Here is a 21,178-nt window from a genome sequence, read left to right as displayed (position 1 = left end):
GCCTGCGGTGCAGCTTTCGCGGCTTCCACAAGTGGGTGCTGGCGGAGCGCGGCGCTGCTCGGCGGAGCTGAGGGCGGCCGGGGAGCGCGCGGGGGCGGCCGCGCAGCGCCGGGCCGCGGGGCTGCGTGCGCTCCGTGCGCTCCGTGCCCGCACCCTGTGACAGCGGTGCGTCTTCGTCCCTGCTTCGTCCCGCTGCCTCGCCAGCCTTGCCAGGAGAGAACTGCTCTGCAGGGCAGTTGCCTTTCCGAAGAAAAATCCTTCTTCTCGATGCGCTTAAACAACACCCTCAAAAAGCAGCTGTTGCAGGTGGAGACATGAGACTTTTCTGGCACAGAGAGAAGGTGCAGTCGGCCAGGAGCACCGGTAAAAATCCCTGCTGCTGGGTAAAAGCAGCGGGGGAATTTGTAACATCTTTCTGCAGTTCGTTCTTGCAAGGCTCGTGCAAAGGCCATACTCCATAAATCAAGTGCTATCTGCAGAGCTTATCTTCCTCTGAGAGGGGAATAAACACTGGCAGCAGAAAGTGGAGGAACACACACATACAGCAAGGATGAGAGCGGATGGATCATCCAGTGATGGCCATAGGAAAAAAAAAAAAAAAAGAGCAGCGTATCTGCTAGCATCTAGGAGCGATCACCTCAGAAGAGAGTTAGAGCAAATCTGCCTTTCCCTGGAGAAGGGAAAGGAGTGATGATGCTGTGATCCTTCCACTATTTTTTCTCTCCCTGGGTAGCACCGGTGTTTCGGGTAGCCTTCATGAGCAGGGTACGTTCTCTCTTGCCTGCATGGCACAGGGCTGACGCCAAGGGTACCAGGAGAGGGCACTGCGGCTACCTGGGACTCCTGTGTGGCTGCAGGTACCGCCGGGACGGACCTGCCTCCCTGAGGCTCCGGGACAGGCTGCTCGGCTCTAGAGCAGGGGAAGACACCAGGAAGCAGGGACAAGACATCGGTGTCAACTGAAACTCCCGATGGGTGTACAGAAGGTGCTCTGATGTGGGGAAAAGGAGACCTCTTGTGGTCCACATTTCCAGGGCTTTTCTCTTCTGCCCCAGAGGCCCTTCAAGCTGGCTGGAAGCCACCAGCAAATCCATGTTTGATGCAGTGAAGATACCTGATCGCATCAGTGTTCGAGATGGGGAAAACCCAGACGTGGGGGTCATGCTGAAAACACTAGAGAACAGCCCAGCAGCTGCCCAGGAACACCCCAAGGATCAGGACCTGAATGGCTGAGGCTCCACCACAGGCTTGGGATTGATGGCAGGAGTCCAGCCCCTCCAGCAGCTCAGAAAAAGCTGCCTGCGCAAACCACCCCGTGTCACCTTTCTGCTTCCTGGAGCAGTGTTAAACGCATCCCGCAGAAATCTCCCTTTGCGCCCTGTCCTGCAAACGTTAGTTTGACCTGGGAACTTCCCCTCCTCCCTGCTTTCCCCTTTCCATCTCTCCCCCCACTTTCCTCCTCTTTTTCCTTGTTAGAGTTTCGTTTACCACCTCCACCCTTTCCTCCCAGCGCGTTGCCCTCTCCTGAGGATGTCCTCTCTGACCACGCGAGCCAAGGGCAGGCACTCCAGCCCCATGATGTCGGACTGGGTTGGAGGTGAGGTTCAGAGAGCCTGCCTGCCCGCCCACCCATCTCTTCAGAGAAACCTGTCTTTCCAGGGAGGGAGAGCAGTATGTGGGAAAGCCGAGAGCCCTGGAACGTGAATTAGCCAGGGAGAGATGAATGTGTGATAGCTTGTACCTGGCAGCTACCAATTGAGCTTGTTAACACTTTCAGGAGGGGTTTGGGCAGAGCTGGAGTTCAGGCATTTAATGCTATCCTGCTATCCTGGCCTGTAGTCGGGGTCATCGAATTAGTGCATGGCAGGGACAGAGAGAAAGTGCAGTGCCACCAGAGTGACTGGTTGTCCCCTTCACAGCTCAGAGAGTAAGCTGAGGATCTGGCCTCTGGCAGCTTCCTACCAAACAAGTCAACAGCAGGGGATTTTTTTCCCTGGCTTCCCTGGAAGTCAGTTAAATCCTGCAGCTTTAAACAACGTGGAGGAGAAGGAAGAGGCTGTCTGCCACTTCTTTCCTTTTCTTGGGGGACTGATGCACCGCACAGAGCACAAGTCAGGAAAGGGGAGTCTCCATGTGCTGATCTTAGCCCTGTCTTGTGTCTTTAGCCAAGTCAGGTTACCGTTCTGCTCTCAACTTTCCCTTTTGTGCTTGTTGTTTCGTATGGCATCATTCAGTTTCAGCCCAGACCTCGGGGATGCAACCACGCAGGTTGCTCTCGTGGCCCACTCTGGGCAGACCCCAGGGTTTATCGGGGTGGCCAGAACTGGAGAGGCTGTTCCCGCGGTACAGATGCCTTCCCTTCTGGGTGCTGGCGGCTGCTGCCCAGCCTAGCTCGATGCCTTGGCCTCTCTCACCCATGTATTGCAAGGGACAGAGCCAAAAGCCTGTCCGCAAGGGGACAGCTTAGGTCTGGGGCTGGTGGTTTAGCCCCCGCGAAGCCCCCTGCTTGCAGCCGAGCAGGCAGGTGCTGTGGGGTGTATCTGTGCAGCTGAAGGCGGGCAAACCGCCTTCCTTCCTCCCTCCTTCCCACCCCACCCCACGCCCTGGTAGTGCTGCAGGGACTCATCCATTCCCGAGTTACTAATATGCAAATGGCTGCTTTTGCATGGGCCGGGCGCCAGGCTGCGGGGTGTCAGGGCACCCGAGGGAGCCGGAGGTGGGGCGAGGCGTGGCGCGGCGCCGCATGCTCACCTGGCCCTGCATGGCAACAGGCAATGGAGCTCTAGGTCCCTTCGGGAGCGGACCCACGCCCGGTTTGAGAGGCAGCGGGTGGCAGAGGAGGGAGGGCAAACTGGCAGCCCCTGGCAACCTGGGGCTGACGGCAGGAGGCTGGGCGCACCGCGGATTTCCCTCCACCAGCAGGATGGTGAACCTGGAGTCTGTGCACGCAGGTAACGAGCACTTGAGGAAGGATCGGGCTGGAGCTCACCACGTAGCTGAAGCCATGGACTTGGGCAGGAAATGGGGTTGCTTTGATTATTGTGACCTTTCCTCCCTCTTTTCCCTCCTCTGTTCTCTTGCTGGAGTTGGCTATTACAGGCAGTGCCTGGTTAAGCGCCCACATTCCTACCTGGGGACGGATGCTGTCGTGATCCTATTTAGGGGGCTGCCAAGCCATGCCCACAATGTGGGCGCACTGGTCACGCTGCCAGCCCTAATGTGGGTCAGGGACCATAGTACAGAGCTCTCTTGGGTGCCTGGAAAATGGGCATTTAGTGCATGACCTGTGGGTCCAGTCATTGAGATAAAGCTGGGAGGAGCGAGAGCAGATAAATTCACAGAGGGATGCGGCAAGGGTGGAGGGGAGTCCGTGCGAGAGTGAGAGCGAGATGGAACGTGGGTTGGAAGGAGAAAAGTTAATGACGAAGAGAGAATAGGAGGGAGAAATGAATGAGGAGGGAGCTGTAGGAGGCTGGGTGGAGTGAGGAATGAATGAACAGGGACACTCAGAAAGAGAGTTCCAGGGGGGTCTGACCCAGAGCTTAGGTAGTCTCACATCTTCTCTGAGCAGACCTCCCCTCTGCAATTAGCTGGGGAACAAGAGCAATCACTGCCAAATCCCTCGGACCTGTGCTGAGCGCCGGCTCACCTCAACAGTGTGAGTTTAGCTTCTGCCCTCAGCTCAAGCCCCCGTGCTCGAGGGGACGGATGGTGTCCCTGGGCACGCTGGAGCTGACGGTGACACTGGGGCAGGAGCAGAGCGACAGCACCAGTGAAGGCCAGACCCTAACAGCGCCTTCCATGGCAGGGGCAGGCAGCAGAGTGTCGAGGGTACAGGAGCGACCTGTGTCTGGTGCTTTGTGCAGCAGGAGATGCTGCATGTTGTCCCCAGGTTTGGAAGGGAGGCAGCAGATACATCCATCAGTGTGTCCCAGGCTTATTCCCTTCGCATGCCTATGGACATGCTGCAGCAAAGCTCAGGGTTTCAATGGTCCTGCTGTGCAGGGGAGACCTAGGTATCTGTGCCCGGTGCTTGCAGCCCCTCTCACGCAGGTTGGCAGGGCAAGGCAGATGCTGTAGCAATGCCATCACCTAACACAGTGTCAGCCTGCAGCAGGCAGCACAGATGGCCCAAGCTGCTGCTCCCTGGCTGCATTGCAGCCTCCCCGTGGCTCTGGGATGCCAGCAGCCCCGCCGTGGCCAGTCAGTGCCCCACCGAGCAGCCTGGCTCCCCGTGGCAGCTCCGGGGAGGGCAGCTGGGGAGCCCCTGGTGCTGCATGGCTGGCCGCGAGGAGAGGCTGCGGGAGGCTCGTGGTCTTGGCTCAGCATGTCAGCCTGACTAGTCTGAGCACCTGCGATGGGTGTGCTTGTGTGTGGTGTCTCTCGGGGATGCATCCTCCGCAGGCTCCTATCCACCCATCTGCTTTGCTTGTGGGCGACTCTTTCTTCATAAGAAGATTCCCCAAATCGATACTGTGCCCTCTGTCAAAGCCAGTGGCATCAGCCCCAGGGCGGACTTGGCCAGGAGCTGCACAGAGCCGGGTGTGCGCTGAGCTTCCATTCTCCTAAATCATCCCACCCTCTCGTCTGTCAGAAGGGCCTAAGCTTTAATCAGTCTTTTTGCAAGGAGGGAATCCAGCCTGGGCCCAACCACTTTCACGTGCCGGAGCTCAACGCTGGTGGTTTCTTCACCCTCGTGCAAAGCCAGCTCGGTGCGTTCGGTCCGGGGTCCCTGGGCCTCGCAGTGAGCTGCTTGCAGAGGTGTGCTCTGTTTCCGTCCTGGCCACGCAGGGAACACACAGCATGGAAGGTGAAGGTGGGCTGCTTGGGCTCTGCACACCCTCATCCCTGCTGAGAGGGTTTCCCTGCAGCAGCTCGTTCCCTGGCGTGTACCACCACCTCCTCCCCAGGCGGTTGGATGTTTTGCCTTCCTGGAGCTTCCAGAGGGGCTTGGGCACCTGAAGCACAGATAATTCAATAGAGTCCAGGTCATGGCCTCAGCCAGGCTGAGTTCCCCACCACCACTGGCTTTTGTTTTTCCTTTTAAATTCATCAGGCTGGTTTACCCTAGTGCCAATGTCTGAACAACTACTAGGAATAAGGCCTTGGGAAAACTTTATTTGCTGACACGGTTTGTTTCAGCAAAAATATAGATGCAGATATATCCCCAGAGAAGTGTCTGCACTGGCATAGTTTCTTTGGTCTGGATGAACAAACCAGACTACCCCTACTCCAGGTGTGTTTGCTAGCTGAGGTATAGCAACACATTTTTAATATGGCCCAGGCCACTGTGGCGGCTCCTAATAGGTCTGTGGTTAGGAGTTAAGCAGTCCTACGTTGCATTATTTTTCCCATAGATTTTTTTACTAGCCTGCTTATTCTGTCTATGTTGCCAAGCTGGCAAAGCTGTATGGAATAAGCCTCCATTTAGTTGGACTCAAAGTCTCACAGCCTGTCTTGTCTTGAGATACTATCTTCAGATGGAGGGGGGTCAAATCCAGAGGCATGACTCTGTCCTGGTTTATAGTGGAAGACTCTTGGGTATCAATAAAAAGCTGTTGGTTGCCTTTATCTTGGCTACACTTATCTTAGAATGTAATTCCTCTGCATGTTTGCTCCTGGTTCTTAAGGATCCTTTGGAGGCTGACTGGTGCTGCACTGCTGTCCATGGGTATACAAAAACTGGCCAGCCCCAAACCACTCAGATCAGTAGGCTTTGATCTAAAGGGTTATCTTGTTTTTTCCTCTTTTTCTGCCAGAAGATATTTAAACTGCAATAAGTCGTATACATTTCTGATGGAAATTTATTCACTCATCTTCATGAAAATAAACTTATTCTGCTGTATGTATGAAAAAATCACAGGGTATCTTGTTATCTCCTGACTCCAGGAGGAGGGAATCTAACTAATGGATAGCATGTGATATGTAATTACGTTGCCGCGGCGATTCCTCCTTTGCTCCCCACCCACCCCAGGTTATAAGTGACAGAGGGGCTGTGGGTTCACTCCTGCCAGAGGGAAGAGAGCTTCTTGTGGTTTGCTTGTGCATCTTCCCTTCTCCAGCTCTGTCTGAACTGTTCTGTCTCTTGCTCTGTGCCCATAAGAGCCTCTTTGGTCTCGGGGATTAGCTAATTTTCTTTCACTAACATGCATTCATTTGTTATTTGTGTGCTCACAATGAAACCTGCATTACTTTTTTTTTTTTTTTTTTGCAAACTTGCACACTTTCTCACTAAAGCAAGCACCGAACTTCCACATAGTTTATGTTTTTTCTTACTTTGTTTTATGAGAACTAGGGTTTTTTTCTTTTTAAGATACTTTTTGGCAGCAAGCAAAACTTTGTGCTTTGTAGATTGCCTAAGTTAGGGTCCCTTGGCAGTATTACAAGACAAGAAGATGTTTATAGCTGATGATAATTACTCTTCCTGCAGCAGAAGTGCTTAGAAGCCCCACTAAATGTTCATGTCTTAATTGCAGTGGGTTTATTTGAAGGGAAAAAAAATCCCACAACCCTTTTCTCCTTTCCCCCCTCACTCCTTAATACAATTTAAAGAAAGGAAATCTCTGAAGTACGTGAATGTTTATGCACTCTCTCTCAGGTATAGAATCTTGTCATTCTTTTCTTCCTTTATTCATTTGCTGAAGAAAAAGTTTCAAAATTTAACCTAAACGAAGCTATTCAATTTTGGCTGAAAAGCAGGTAATTTGCAATTTGCTCTCCGGAAGCTTGAATAGGGGAAAAGAAAACCTGAACAAGCAAAAAAACCTGCCTGCTTTAGTGTGAGTAACAGAGGGAAATACGTATAAAAACCTATAGGGGCCTTCTCACTGTTTTGGCCGTGTGTTTGGAAGTAATATAAGGTGTATATATAGGAAAGAGGAAAAGGTTTGCATGATGCCTTTAAGAAGGCTTCCACCTGCCTTTTCTACCCCAGCAAAACCACAGCAAACACTGGCCGAACTTCCACACTGTTGTTATTACGCGATGCAAATCGGATGACTTCTTTGGCCAGGACTGGCTGCAGGAAGCACATGCAAATCACTTGGTTCTTTATTTAAAAAAAAAAAATATATATATTTTTTTTTTCCCCCCAATTAGACTGGAAAGAGTTAAAATTCCCATGCAAAGGGTAAAGAGCATGAGGAGGTGTCCATCTGAATTTGAATAGAAATTCTTCCTTCTTTCACTGGTGTGTACTTTGCTTCTTCTAAGGAGGAGATGAGCAATATCATGTAAAGTTGACCATTCCCACCTTTTCTTTCAGCTGTCCCTGAAGGAGAACGTGGCCCCGGGTGTGGTGGAAGCCATCACTTCAAGGGTAAATGACAAATTTATTGGTATTAATAAAGATGGGGGGAATATGCAGGAGCTTGATGGCAAAGCTCTCTTCTTGCTCGTGGCTTAGGAACAGGAGCATGGCAGCTGCTTTGTGGTTTGTGAGGAGTGTGAGCATGTGGGAGAGAGCGGAGGGAAGAGTTTGCAAATAGGGATCATATGTATTGAGAGCAATAGGCTGAGTTTGCAAGGGAGTGAGAGGGGAAGAGAGACTTCACTTCCCTCTCTGAGAGCATCTCGCTCTGCACCTGCGGTTCTGAGGCTGGTCCTCCCTGCCTGTGCTTTGCACAGCACCAAGCGCTGGCCCGAGCGAGCCATCCCAAGGGACAAGGAGAGCAGGGGAAAGCTGGGAGGGGTCCCCAGCCACCCACCACAGGTGTGATGGAGGACAGTGTCAAACGGAGAGCCACAGCAGCAGGGTTGGGAAAGCTGCATAAAGCTCCGGGGAGAGGCCAGGAGGGCTCCAGTGGTTAACCAAGCCCTCATCCTCCGGGCGGGAGGGGAGCGATGGGAAAGGTGACAACACAGCAGCAAACTGGGGAGGGGGAAAGCAATGAGGGGGATGCAAAGAGCAACAGGAGGGAAAGTGCATCCTCGGAGCTGATGAATATTCTAGTGACTGTATGTTGAGGAATCAGAAATTTGAAAGTCTGATGGTTTATTATAATTACACATTCATTTGTGCTGTTTAGTGGAAGCCACATGTGCCTGTTGCCTGGGACTGTGACCTGTTATTAAAATCAGTTGTGCCTCGTTTTCCAGAGATCAAGATGAGCGGTGATGCGGCAGATTCCACAGATACTCGGCATGAACCTGACCAGGTGGAACCAGGTAAGGAGAGTCCGGGATGTGAGGAGCAGGCGAGGGAGCCCAAGAAGGGAAAGGAAAGAAAAGGGGGGCATGGGTGCTCCAAGTTTCTGTCTGTGCTTTTCTTGACTCCTGTTGCTGCTACATTGTGCTCATCCAGCCAGCCTGGGAGTTGATCAAGAATGTGCCCTGGGCAAGGATTGTGTTTGTATCTTGATCAGCATGCAAGATCCTTCTGTAACAGCAGTGAATCAGTGTGTGTCTCAGTAACGTCCTCTGTGGTTTAGCATGGAAATACGCTTACGTGTTGCCAGAGGAATAATGCTGTTGAAATAGTCTTGGTCCGCTCAGTTTAGCACAAGCAGCTCTTCGTTTTTTTCAGGGTTCATGTCAGGAACGTTTCATTAGACAAAACTACCGGGGGACTAAGCCTTGTTTTGTCCATGTATGTGTAGAAAAATGGGAGGGACTTCGGGAATAATCAAATCCAGCCAGGTAGCGCCAGCAAAAATTTATTGCTCTTCATCCTGAAGCATCATTGGGTTTCTCATCTCCACTACACCCACCTGACTGCTGCTCAGACTCTCGCTGCTCCATGGCTAGAAGCTCCCATTTTCCTTGAATATGGAAAGCTGAAGAACAGGGTGATTCTTTGAAGATGATAGCGCTGGTGTTGGCACTGATTTCTGCCAGGTTACCTACCAATTCCTGCACTGCCACAAGGCGTGATATACACCAGAACAATCTGTTTGATATTTTCTGGCATCACTTCTGACTGCCACTGGGCTTTGAATGCAAGACCTCGAGTCTGTAATTTGACAAAAGCTCACAGATTACTTTTTAGGCAAATAAACAGCAATAAGAAATATTTTTAGCACCCACTATGTGTAACAAATTAAGATTATTAGAAACTGTGAGGCTGATCTACAGACTTAGAAATAAACACCTTCTAAAACCAAAACTGGTAGAGGCAATGTAGAAGAATCATCATTATTTGAGTGATGAAGAGCCCTAAGCTTGGGAGGGTGGGAGGTTTGACAGCAGATTAAAACTACCCTTTTATTTACACCTTACACTAAGGACTAGAAATCCGCTGTGCTCTTAGCTCTTGATATGGATTATTTGACATAACCTAAGGTAGAGATAAAATCTGGTTCTTTTCATGTCCGTGAACTCTGATTGACTGCAGTGAGGTCAGCTGGTCAGCTCCTGCTCAGGGCTTTCAGGTGACCCCAAGCTGTTTTTTGAGAGAAATGTTTCCAAGCTCCCTAGCCACAAACATGTCCCCAACCTCCCAAGCTCTTTCAAAAAAACCCCGGTAGCTGTTGCAGGGCCTTAAATTGGGAACCAGCATCTCCCGAAATGTTTCTGCGTCTTGGCACACAGACACGATGGATAGCATAGTTGAATCAAGATTAGAGAAGACTGTGCTGAGAGTCAGTACTTCGTTTTGGTATTGGCTGCTACTAAATGCAGTGGGAGACTCTGGCTGCTGATGTTGTAGCCAGTGGTGTTAAATAGGTGAGAAGCTGGCACTGCAGTTGACTGGATAAAATATGGTTTCAGCTTAAGCTTCTCAGACAGCCATTAGTGTTAGCAGTAGCACCTCTTTCTAGTGGTAATTGAGAAAAGAAAGCAGAGAAGCAAAGTCAATTTGTTTTAAAATCACAAAAATGTTTGCAGCAGCCCTAGCTCTGCTCTAGGAGCCTTCAAATCAAGCAGGGAAATCAGAACAAGTAAATCTCCTTCATTTGCAAAAGAGCGACACTTCCCTGCGGATTGATACAAGGAACCTGTTTAAATTGTTCTTTTTTTTTATAATGCGGTCCCCGTGACTGGTTGCTCTGTTCAGGATCTTGAGAAATCACCAGACTTAGCTGTGATCAGAGGCGCTGCAGAGAGGGAGGAGGTTTTTTTGGGACTCCGGCCAAGAGCCGCAACCCCTCTTAGGAGGCAACGGGTCCCTTGCAGGACCCTCGGAGAGCAAGGTGGCCAGGGCAGCATCACTGACGGGTCCCTTGCAGGACCCTCGGAGAGCAAGGTGGCCAGGGCAGCATCACTGGCGGGTCCCTTGCAGGACCCTCGGAGAGCAAGGTGGCCAGGGCAGCATCACTGGCGGGTCCCTTGCAGGACCCTCGGAGAGCAAGGTGGCCAGGGCAGCATCACTACCTGTTTATGGTTCAGCTGTAAATGTTACACTTCAGGTGCAGGAACCTGCCACATCAGCCCTGCTGCCAGGCATGACCAGCCAAGCCCACGGAGGGTCTGCCCTGATGCTCCACCAAAAACCTCAACGGAGCTGTGTCTTTTTTTTTTTTCCTCTTTCCAACCCTCCTGTTTGTAAACAACGAAGCTCTTTGTACTGAACTTCCCTGGAAGTTTTTACTTTCCCTTATACACATCGTTAGAGGAATATTTACTGCAACACCCAATAGTTTAGTGTTTTGTTTACTAGCTTCATGTGGGAAAATCTGTTTTCCGGTGACTCATTAATTGAAGATCCATTTCCTAATGAAATGGACCAATTCGCACAGCTCTCCAGGAATCTTGTTACCCCCCAAAGGAGAAGACAGTTACCAAACTAACAATATTATAGCTTATAAAGAATGAAAATACTTCTAAGTGCAGATTTACAAAGGCCTTTCATCACCAAAAGATGCAGACTGGATCCAAGAAGAATTTAAGAAAAGAAGAATAAAAAGTAATGGAGAGAGTTGGGTGCCAAAATGCTTTTGTAAACCAAGCCCTTGATCTACAACTGATGCCTAAAGATCTGATGGGAAGTGTCAGTAGCAGAAGCATAATCTCACCCTTTCATATCTCTGCCAATTCTAGGCTTAGAGGGGGAAAAGGGTAATTTGGGGCATTGTTTTACTTTGAAAGTGTTTAAAATAATTGGGGGGGGGGGGTTCTCTTTTGAGAAAATTTTCTAAATTGTTTTTTTTTCATAGGAGGTTAGGAAAGCGGAGCGTGTTTTTTCCCCCCTTTTCCATCCACACCAATTTAATAGAAAATGCTTCGAAGATTTTATTAAGACACTCTCCAAAACCCCACATTTGTCTGATTCCATCTCCTCCATGCTTACTGGTTGTAGGTATTTTGCCATTTTACAAAAAAAAAAAAAAGTTGTGGTTTTTTTTTTTTAAAAAAGCAAAAACAAACCCCCAAAACCCAAGGAATATCACCTCTCCTATCCAGTCCCATGAATCTTAAGCCCTCTTCTACTTTAACTCTGCCTTTTTTGCCATGCCACGTGTGTGAGGCGGGGGAGAGGAGCAGACAGGGCTTTGTGCGGGGAGGGCGGCGGGTTGGAGCAGCCTCCTCCGTCGCCCGGGAGCTGTGCAGATCAGCCCCTGCCCAAGCGCGGGGTCACCTCTCCGGTCCCAGGGTCCTCTTTCCCCTTTCCCGGGCGACGCCGGGGCGGTTTGACCCTCGGTGCGCGGAGGCTGTGTCTGGGCTCGCCGGCAGTCCCGCTGACTCCATGGGGGGTAATGACAAGCATGAGTTTTATGCTTGGCCGTAAGCTCTTTTCATCTTTTTAAACTGATGAAAGCCATGCCAGCAAGTTCTGGGTTGATTTTTTTTTATGGGAACTGTGGGGGCTTGGCACTGCAGAGTGTCGCCCCTGGTCTTCAAGCCGAGAGGCAGAGATCTCCCCCTTCTTGTGGTTTATCTAAGCCCTCTGTATCTGATGCAACAAAATGCTGAGGTGGGACTTGCCTCTGTCTGTCTGTTTGTTTGTGTCAGACACTTGTTCCCCGTTTATCTGCTTGATCAAAACAGGTTACACCAAGCAAAGCTACTTCCCTTTGATTTCATCTGTTGAGGCTATGGGGGGGAAGCCAAAGCTTTAACAAAAGGGTGATAGGGAAGCTCTTCAAACACAAGCATCGGTAACTGAATAGCTGCAGGCACTCCGAGCATCTTCCCTCCCCACCCTGTAACACGGGGAACTGGCCAGGCTGCCAGGAGCCCAGGGCGGGGTGCGTGATGGGCACCCCGGCACACGGGGAGCGGAGCTGGGGTGTGTATGTGTGGGTGCAATGTAGGACAGCCCCACGGCGTTATCGCTGCCTCCGGAGCAGCTGATATCGTTCCCTGGGACAGTGGTGCTTGGCTGACCCGGCAGCTTGGCCCAGCTGTGTCGGGTCTGGGATCTGGAAGAGCAGCGGCCAGGTAGAGGAGTGCGGTTTCATGGGGAGAGCACACGGAGCCAGAAAGCTGGGCTCTTGGCTTGCTTCTGGCTCTGGTGGCAATGGCAGCAGGGCTGTTTAACCCTCACAGCTTGGGTAACATATCTGGGTGCCTTAGGAAGCAATAAAGCAGATATCTTCTATCTGAGGATAAGACAGACCCTTTCCTTTAAACCCCAAGAAAATAAAAACGGTAAAGAGCTATGACGCATCTGCTCCTATGGTCTTGCAAAGTGTCCCCTTTGAGGGGACACTCCTTTGAATGTCGTTCTTCTCCCCCTGCATCCTCCACTTCAGCCAGCTTGTGCCCACGGAACGATGCCCGCATGAGACACCTTCCTCCACTGCTCCGGCAAGACACCTCATGTCCCCTGGCAGTGGGTGAGAGAGAGCAAGGGCAGCTCTCAAACTGGACACCAAAATTTCCCACCCTAGCGAAAGATCCTCCCAGTACCGCAGCTTCTATGTCAGTGCATTCGACATTAAATCCATATCAAAGTGGATGGAAAAAACGGAGACCTTGTCTCAGTTTGTGTCTCTGCCATGCAGTCCTTGTACAAACTTAATTAAATCTATCTCTGTTCCTCAGTTCCAAAGTGAGAGTCCCAATCTGTTCTCCTACCTTTTTGCCAGGGTTTAAACTCTTTGATGCAGGTGCCGCTCTCCCCAGGGATGGGTACATCTCTTGGCATAACGGAGCCCTGATTTCTGCGAGGCTCTGGAGATGCTGTCGTTTATTGTGTTCTCACTCTATGTCTGGGTAGGGTCTCTTTTAAACCTGAAGCCTCGTGTTGGAATAGGTTATGAAGGCTCTGACCTCTGTGTCAGCTTCTAACTTGGACAAAAGAAAACGTGAACAAGCAAGGGATGCTGGATCGAGCAGGGCAATGGCTGGTGTGAGACGAGCTGGTGGGTGCTCAGGCTGCTGGGTGCACAGGGGCACTCGTTCCACGCAGCAGGCAAGCCAAGGGATGCACAGGCTGAGCTTTTCTCTTCTGCCTTTTGTTGTTACCTCTTCAGATCGGGCTGGAAACACACTGTCAGGCCAAAGCCTTTTGAGGAAACTTGGCCTTCCCTGGCCCCATGCTGAGCCTAGTCCTTGGCTACGCCTTTGCTCTCCAAGGCTAGCTCTCCCTGGTGAAACTTTCCTCAAAGCCTCCAGGATTTCTCTTGTCTCTCCCCCCTGCAGCCATGCACAGCCCCAGGACAAGTCCTGAATAAATGAAAGCAGCAGCAGTTGAGCTGGAAACAGCTGGTTGCTATGGCAATTGGGCCTGCTCAGGATTTGCATAAGGCTGATGATTTTCATAGCACAGCCACATTTAAGGCAAGCAGAAGAAATTTCCATATTCCCAGCTCCGAGTCAGTTGGGGTGTGGGGGAGGCCAGGAGGGGGATATTTGAAATTCAAATGAAGGTGATTAGGGTTTGAGGTTGGGTTATATATTTTTTTTTTTTTCTTAAACATCCCATTATGGAAGAGGATAAAAAAGGATGGGGAGGGGAAAGGGGAACAAAAGGCTGGTTTGACTTGAATTAGAGGGGCAAAGGAAGAGCTGGTCTGATCTGCCTCTTGCCTCTGGTCTAAGAGACTTGCCCTCTCCCAGCACCTGCAGGTGAAATGTTTTCCGTGGGAACAACTGCTGCCCTTGGGTTTCCTTCTGGAAACTGCCAGAGTCTCCCACACTCACTGTCCTGCTCTCTCCCCCTGCTCCCTGCGCCACATGCAGGGTGTATTGCACTCAGAGCTGCACTGGGACTAGAAGATGTGATTTCTTTGAGGCATTGCTGATGAAGGAAGGGCATTTTTATAACCCAGGGGTTTCCACCCAAATGAAACACGTGAGTCTTCAGTGAAAGCTTCCCCTGGAGACTGTAACCATCTGGCTGAGTCAGCACAGATTCACCTTCCTTGCTAACCAACCTTAACTTTCCCATGGAGATGCTCTGGTTTGGTCTGTTTGTGTCTTTAGAGCAAACGGTTAACACGAAAACTGCAATCCTATCTAGCTGCCTCGAAAACTCCCTGTTCTGCTAATGCTTTCACCTGCTCCCTTTAGAAAGCACTTCTTAAGGTAAGCCTTGGGAACAGTGAGCATCCCAACAGGGAACACAGGATCCAGGGAACACACTGCTATCTGCTCAGCTTCGGTTCCTGCTCCCAAGTGCCACTGGACACAGCTGAAGGGAATCAGGAATCAGCCGCTAAAATGGAGAGAAGGGGATTTAAGTGAGCTCTTAGCACTCAGGGCTTTTCCTGCTGGTTCTGGAGAAGTCACTGGTCTGGCTGCTGGGAACGGTAGCATGAGAGGTCTGTGACTTGGTGTTTGCTTGAGTCTCTGAAGTGAATTGAAATTCTGAGGAGTGCATTTGGTGCCGAATATATTTTTTGCACATCCTTCTCAGTGCAGGTGAGCATTTTTTTTCATTTCCAGCATGTGGGTCGTGTTGTTCACAGTTATAATAATTGTTGCCACTCTTTTCTTTACCTGCTCTTGAGTAATCTTTCAATTTTACATGTTGTTTCAGATGAGATATTTGATTCTTGTATCAGTTAATGTGGACAAATTCACTTCTCAGCTTCTAAAAAAATGTACCTTGAAAGGTGCTCTGCATCTGGCCTGTTTTGTCAATCTCTAGTGGCATTGTGCTTTATCAGCTGGAGTGCTAAAATCTTCAGGATAGGCGAGATTAGTCTTAATTTTAGGTATTCAATACTTTGAAGCTGAAGTCTGACCTGCTCACCCTGGCCTCCTTGAACAGTCAAGGATGAAAATAGGTTTCTCCAGAAGGTGATTCATCTCTCTGCTGTCTATCTTGGGGGTGAGATGAGTTGCCCTCTGGAAGTGCCTGCTTCCTCTTCATGGCTGTGAAGGGAGCCTAGAGCAATTGGCTCAGAATTAGACACCTAAAAGTTAGACATCTAAGCCCAGGCAGCTGAATCCCCTGCCCGGTGTCTGCCTGGCACTGTTCCTCCATTGCCGTTCAGCTGTTCCGAATTTCCCTCCCAAATGCACGCAGCAGAAAACTGATTCCCTGTGGGAATTCCCCAACACCTGTTAAAGATTGAAATCACCTTCTAATTCCTTGTCCCTTCTGTGCAGCTGAGATCAAACTGTGAGGCGAATTAAGTGTGTAGTTGGGTGGGAAGGGGGATAAGGTTAGCCTCCTGGCTGTAGCCCTGTTTTTGTTGTTGGGGGAAAAGCCACGGGCGGCTGTCACTCCCTGTAGGTGACATCTGCATGTTCCTGCATGTGTTTGCCTTGTGAAGATGAAGGCACGCTGCAGTCTTGATTTTACTTTTCTCCTAATATGGCGCTTTTGTCCTCAAGTGCCGGACTGGCTTGGCGGCTTCCAGTGGGAATCATGTTGGTTCTGATAGAGCACTTGTCTTTGGTTTTCAGAGCAAACAGCGCATTCCAGGCAGGGGGGGAACAGCAGCGGGTGGGGAGAAGCGTCCGGAACTGTTCTGCTGCTCCCATCCCCAGAGAAACCTCCCCAGGCAAACTCGCACCAGATCTGATGCCAGTGCTATGCAAAACAGCTGCCAGGTGAACCAAGGAGAGCAGCACAGCCCTTGTCCGCTGTGCTGCGGGGAGCCAGCTGAGCTTATCGCTGACTTTTTACCCCTGTCTGGAACACCCATAGAGAGGAGAATGAAGCCTCGTTTGACGGGGAACCTCCTGGGAACTGCAGTGCAAGGGGCTCAAAGCAGTTGTTCTCCATTTAAATCCCAGGGCTTGCCCGGTTCGATGCAATTTAAGGAGGGAAGGACTACATCTAGCAGATGCTGGAGACTTCGGATCCTTTTGTTTCTGGCTGGTGTAGCAAGAGGCACATTGTTGGCTGGTGCAACGCTCCATTAAAATTAGCGAAGTTCTGGCAGTTTACAGCAGCCGAGAATCTGCTACTGCTTACGCTTTTCTTTTTATCTCCTGGAGCTAGAAAAGATTAAATCTTAAGTGTAGATCCTCGTTGTTTGAACAGCCAGTTCCTTTAAGGAGAGAAATGACTGCTTCAGTTTGAATCCCGATGTTGATAGAAACTGGGGAGAAACTGAGTCTATTTTTAAAATATTTGTAAGAATGTTACTGGTTTAACTGAAAGAAGAGAGTTGTTATCCTTATCATACCCAAACCTTGGCAGCTGGAATCATTTGGATTTTACTCCAGCACAAGCTTTTACTGAAAAAAGATGAGATTTGTTTGCAAATAAATCTGGGCACAACCACTCACTAGTCCTGCTGAAAAGTTGAAGAGGCTTCTGTATCCAGCTCCCATTTACATAACCACTGGGAGCACAAATCCCCTCACTCAGTTTTAAATATCTCACCATTGGACATCTAAGTCTGAACTAGCTGCCCCTGGGTCCCTTTGTAGTCAATAAAGAGAAATAGTCTTCTCCAGAGGGCCATTTATCTCAAGTTAAGATAGGCGTCTAAGATAGGTCAGATGAATGGCCTCTGGAGGTGCCTATTTCTCCTTGCTGTCTACCAAGACAGCCTGGGGCAATTCTCTCAGACACCCAAGCTACGACTGAGTTAATGTCAATCTCCATGCATATTTGCAGTATGCTCCACTGTCACAAAATATCTGGCTGAGCTGCTCCCGAACACCTGAGTTCATCTGTGGTGGGATGTGCAAGGGCACAGAGGGCTGGACTTAGAGAAGGCTGTGCCTGGCATTGTAGAAGAGGAAGGGAAAAAGTAGAAGTCTGTCGGATGCACATGCTTGTGCAAGAAGGAAAAAGTGAGCGATGAGAAGCTTGGAAGTGGAGGAAAGAATGTGCTGGAGAACTTGGGCCTGGCGGTAGTGACGTGAAGTGAAACTCCATTCCAGCTGTGCATCTCAAGTTCCAAGTTTTGGGGTGCACGATAGTGACTCAGAGCTATCATCACTGGGTCCTAGGGATTTCCCTCAAGGTCGTTGAATCTTGCCTCATCAACATGATGCATTTGAACGTGAGCAAAACTCTCGTATCCAAGAAATCAGAGCATTACCATTTCCGTCCTGTTCTATTTTAGCAACCGGGAACTTTATTTCCTCCTCCTCCTCTCCTCCTTGCCTTTCTTCCCTTTAGCTACTGCCTTTAGATTGCATCAACGCCCTGTGGGTTTCAAAGGTAGAAACTGCAGGCCTTGAAGATCCTCACACAGTCCTCCTCAGGTGTGTGGATACTGATTGCGATCATCTATTAACACTATCAGCATTCCCATCGTTGTATGTGCAGTTGTTGGCTCTTGGGGCATAGAGCTGGAACGCAATGAATGAACAAATTCCTGGGGCAGGAGCAGCTGGAGAGAGGTGGTCAGGGTGCAGATGGTTACGGCAAGACGCACAGAAATGTGTGGCGAGCTGGGGGTTGCATCAGAGTAGGGAATTACATGGAAGAAGATTAAGACCTGACAATGCAAAAAGAAAAAGCTTTGGGAAGCATGTTGGGAGGAAGGCAGGAGGTGAGGATGGGCTCTAGCACAACAGGAATGCAGACAGGAGGAGGGAGAAGCGCAGAGCTGGATCTGGGTTGAGTCACAGACGGTGAGAAGATAGAGGAGATTTCAGAGCAGGGCGAGGGGAGGGGGCAGCAGCTTTTTCTGCTGTGAAATAGTGTTCTGGTATTGTTTGATAGAGAAGACCTACAGCTCAGCCTAACAAGAGCAACAAAGGCAGCTCAGTTTCCGCAGTTAATGCTATTAACATGTTGCAGATTAAATCTCCAGAGTTGTTACTAGATAGCAGAGAATAGGGTGCCATGAAATTGTTGACTCTAAAATATTTTGCCATCTATGAATAATTGTACTAAGCACACTCCTCCTGAGGATCTCAAAGAACCATGCTGATTCACCTGGGAATATTATGTGTATGGTGTAAGCTGAAAAACTGCACACTAGCTTAGGCTAGCGGCTTGTTCAGTTGAAAAAAGCAAGTCAATGGGAGAATTGGACTTGCACTCCTGCCTGTGCAGCCTCTTCACTGCTTTCCAACTTTTTGCAAGAGAGACATTAACTCCTGAAAAAACCATGATGAGTTGAAGTTTGATCAGAACACAGTGCACAGGTTATGCTTTATGGGGAACGTTACACTGGAAGAAAACAGGAGAAGAAGGCCCCGGGGTCTTGTGCCAGTGAGGTGTGAACAATTCAAGGCTATTTATCACAAACTCAGTTGGACTGGAAGAGACTGACTTAGGGAATGGATTGCAAAGAGAAGGGAAGGGGTTTCTTGGGGTTGCCTTTGCAACTAAAGAGGCTTCGTGGAATCCCTTAAAGTATTCATATCTGTGGAGCGTACAACCTTTCCTCTGTGATGTTTTTGATGAATTTGGCAGGTGTGATGGAGGGGGGGGGATGTTTATCATCAAAGGGGAATGAGTGAGGGCCTGTGCGGTACCTTCAGGCTGAAACCTGTCTGATTTTCCCCCTGTGCCTGCCAATCTCTTTTGGAATCAAGGAGACGCCTCTTGAGCACAACCCCACGGCACCCTCTGTTCCTTTAGATATCCCGTAATTACTCAGTGCCACACGGGTTCCTGAAGATCCCTGGTTAACAGCCTTGGCCACCTGTTTGCTAGCCTCTCCCACAGTTAGTTCTTGCTTCGTATTCAGTGCCTTGGTCCTGGATTTCCCTGGAGATTTGTAACGTCCTCCAGCTCACCTCTGCTGCATTCTCCCTTGTAGTTAGTGAGCTTTCCCCCACCGTTGCTGCTTGGCCAGGTATCTCCCAGGCAGAAGCACTTCTGTTATACTTCAGCAAAGGCTGATACCACCAAATGTTGCAAAAGCTGCCCTTGTATTTCCATTGCTGCATCTGCATTAACTCCACCTTCCTCCTCCTCTTCTTGCTCTCACAGTAAACTGAGCTGGGCTAGGAGTATGTCTTTCATTACGCGTCTTCTAAGTTCTGGAAAGTTTACATCAATGCTGACTGTCATTAATATGGATATATTTTTCTATTTGTTTCTTTCTAGGAAATGAACAGAATGGGCTGGACTTCAACAGGCAGGTAAGATGCTCCCTGGGTTTCCAGGTATTCTCCTGCCTTCTTGAAACACTGTTTTTTAGTTGCTCATCTTGCTGAGTCCCTGGCAGCTGCTGCTAAGAGAGAAAAACTGTTAGGTTAGAAGCTGCCATTAAACAGACCAATAAGTTCTTCCTGGTTCCCCTTGTGGGACAGAATGACAGATTAAACTTCTGGTTTCCAGGCCTTCCTATTTCTTAGAAGTTCAGCTAATTATAGAGTTTCTTTAAATCACCATTTGCTTGAGGCCTTTTCTGGCTTTTTATTTTTTTCCATTGACATTTAGAAACAAAAGGGACCTCAGTTACACTGGCAGATGTGCAAATCTCACCCCAGAGCCCCACGCATTTCTACTGCTTGTGACGCTGGTGCTAAAAGCACTGTGGTATGCAAGTCTGAGAACACGGGGCTGACCCACAGGAGCATCAGCAAGGACTGAAGATGAGGTGGTTTGAGGTCTCGGAGTGTGTAGGTCAAGACCAGGCCTGCTTACAACAGCAGATTCCTCTTAGCAAGACAGTGGGGAAAGGGACAGCAGATAAAAGCAAGTGCATCTTGCAGGGCAAGCAAGACTTAATTGCAAATGAACGTGTGAGAAACCGTTGTCTTTGTGTTTCCTGTTATCCTTCTGCTTCATACAGCTAAAAGTAACCCCTGTCTCACTGAGTGTCTGGAGGTGTTCATGTGTGGCTCTAAGAAATCCCCAGATCTCACATCAGAATTGCAAGGGGAGGAAGGTGACAGCCCTCTGGAGCATGTAGACTTTGAATCTGTGCAGACACATGAGAAAATGTTCTCGGAGTTGGGAGCTAAGTATTCCTGCGGCCATCAGTGGAGCTGGACTTGGACCTTGTGAAGACAAAGAGATGTAGAGAGCTGACCCACCGACCTGCTGCAGGACTCCAGGGGCTGGCCAGGGAGCGAGGAGAGCAGAAGGGGCTGTAAACCACAGGCAGTCACTAGCATTTGAAGCAGATGTTGGCACTCTTAACAGTACAGCAGCCTACCTGCTTCCAACTGTGCGTTCCTCAAGCTCGAAGGTTGTGTTCTTTGCACAGGCTTTCTGCTAGCAGCAGGTGGGCAGTTGAAGCTTCTCACCATGACTTTTCTGTCCTTTAAGCCTGCCCTGGTGGCTCTTGTCTAACAGATGTCAGCAAGCTGCTGTTTGCTTGGTTTGGCTGCTCTGGTTTTGGGTGGGTTGTAACTTCCTATCAAAGGTGTCTTAACATGTTCAGCCATCTTCCAGGTTTTTGGAATATCCAGCTGAAAACAAAAAGCCTTGTGTCTCCAGCTCTGTGAATTGCAGAGCCCAAAGCGCAGGCTTCCCACATGCCAAGAGAAAAATCTAATCTGCTTATAACTAGCGATAAAAGAAAATTCCCTCAAGATAGAAATAAGCTATGAAAGTACAAGATCATTACATGTTGCAAACTTTTCCGATGGCAACACCACAAAGATGTTAGAACTCGAAGCTGGGCTGAGGTTAATCAAGGAAACATTATTGATTGTGGTGAAGCAGTGCTGATTTACATCCACCGATGATTTGACCCATTATCTTTAAGGTCCCAGTCCTCTGCATGCCACTGAATGAGTGGATGCTGGTGAAGCTGTGGGGGCCAACAGCCTTGCAGTCAGTAGGATCTGGGCCAGACTCTGCTTGATAGAAGCTTTCTCCTCCCAAAAAAGAGACTGTGGTTTTATGACAGTCTTTCGTAGCATTCACTTCCCATTTTCGTTTTTCTCCTGCCACTGAAGGGGTACCGCAAAATCTCTCTCATTTTTGCCAGCACATCTGTTTGTGTAACTGAGTAGCAAACCTGACTGGGGA

At 49.5% G+C, this 21,178-nt stretch overlaps 1 protein-coding gene across 1 annotated transcript in view; it reads left to right on the top strand.

Moving 5' to 3' along the window:
• Positions 1–2,665: 2,665 nt before the first annotated feature.
• Positions 2,666–21,178, top strand: part of POU2F3 (POU class 2 homeobox 3) — a 41,521-nt gene continuing 23,008 nt past the window's right edge. Inside the window, exons 1-4 of the mRNA XM_065652052.1 lie at positions 2,666–2,951; positions 7,265–7,318; positions 8,098–8,166; positions 19,301–19,335. Coding sequence (XP_065508124.1) covers positions 2,666–2,951; positions 7,265–7,318; positions 8,098–8,166; positions 19,301–19,335 — 444 coding nt within the window. The remainder of the gene's footprint in view (positions 2,952–7,264; positions 7,319–8,097; positions 8,167–19,300; positions 19,336–21,178) is intronic.

The sequence above is a fragment of the Caloenas nicobarica genome, chromosome 26 (assembly GCF_036013445.1).
Source record: "Caloenas nicobarica isolate bCalNic1 chromosome 26, bCalNic1.hap1, whole genome shotgun sequence".
Lineage (NCBI taxonomy): Eukaryota > Metazoa > Chordata > Aves > Columbiformes > Columbidae > Caloenas > Caloenas nicobarica.
The sequence above is the reverse complement of the archived record's forward strand: the minus strand, read 5'-3'. Positions and strand labels throughout refer to the sequence as shown.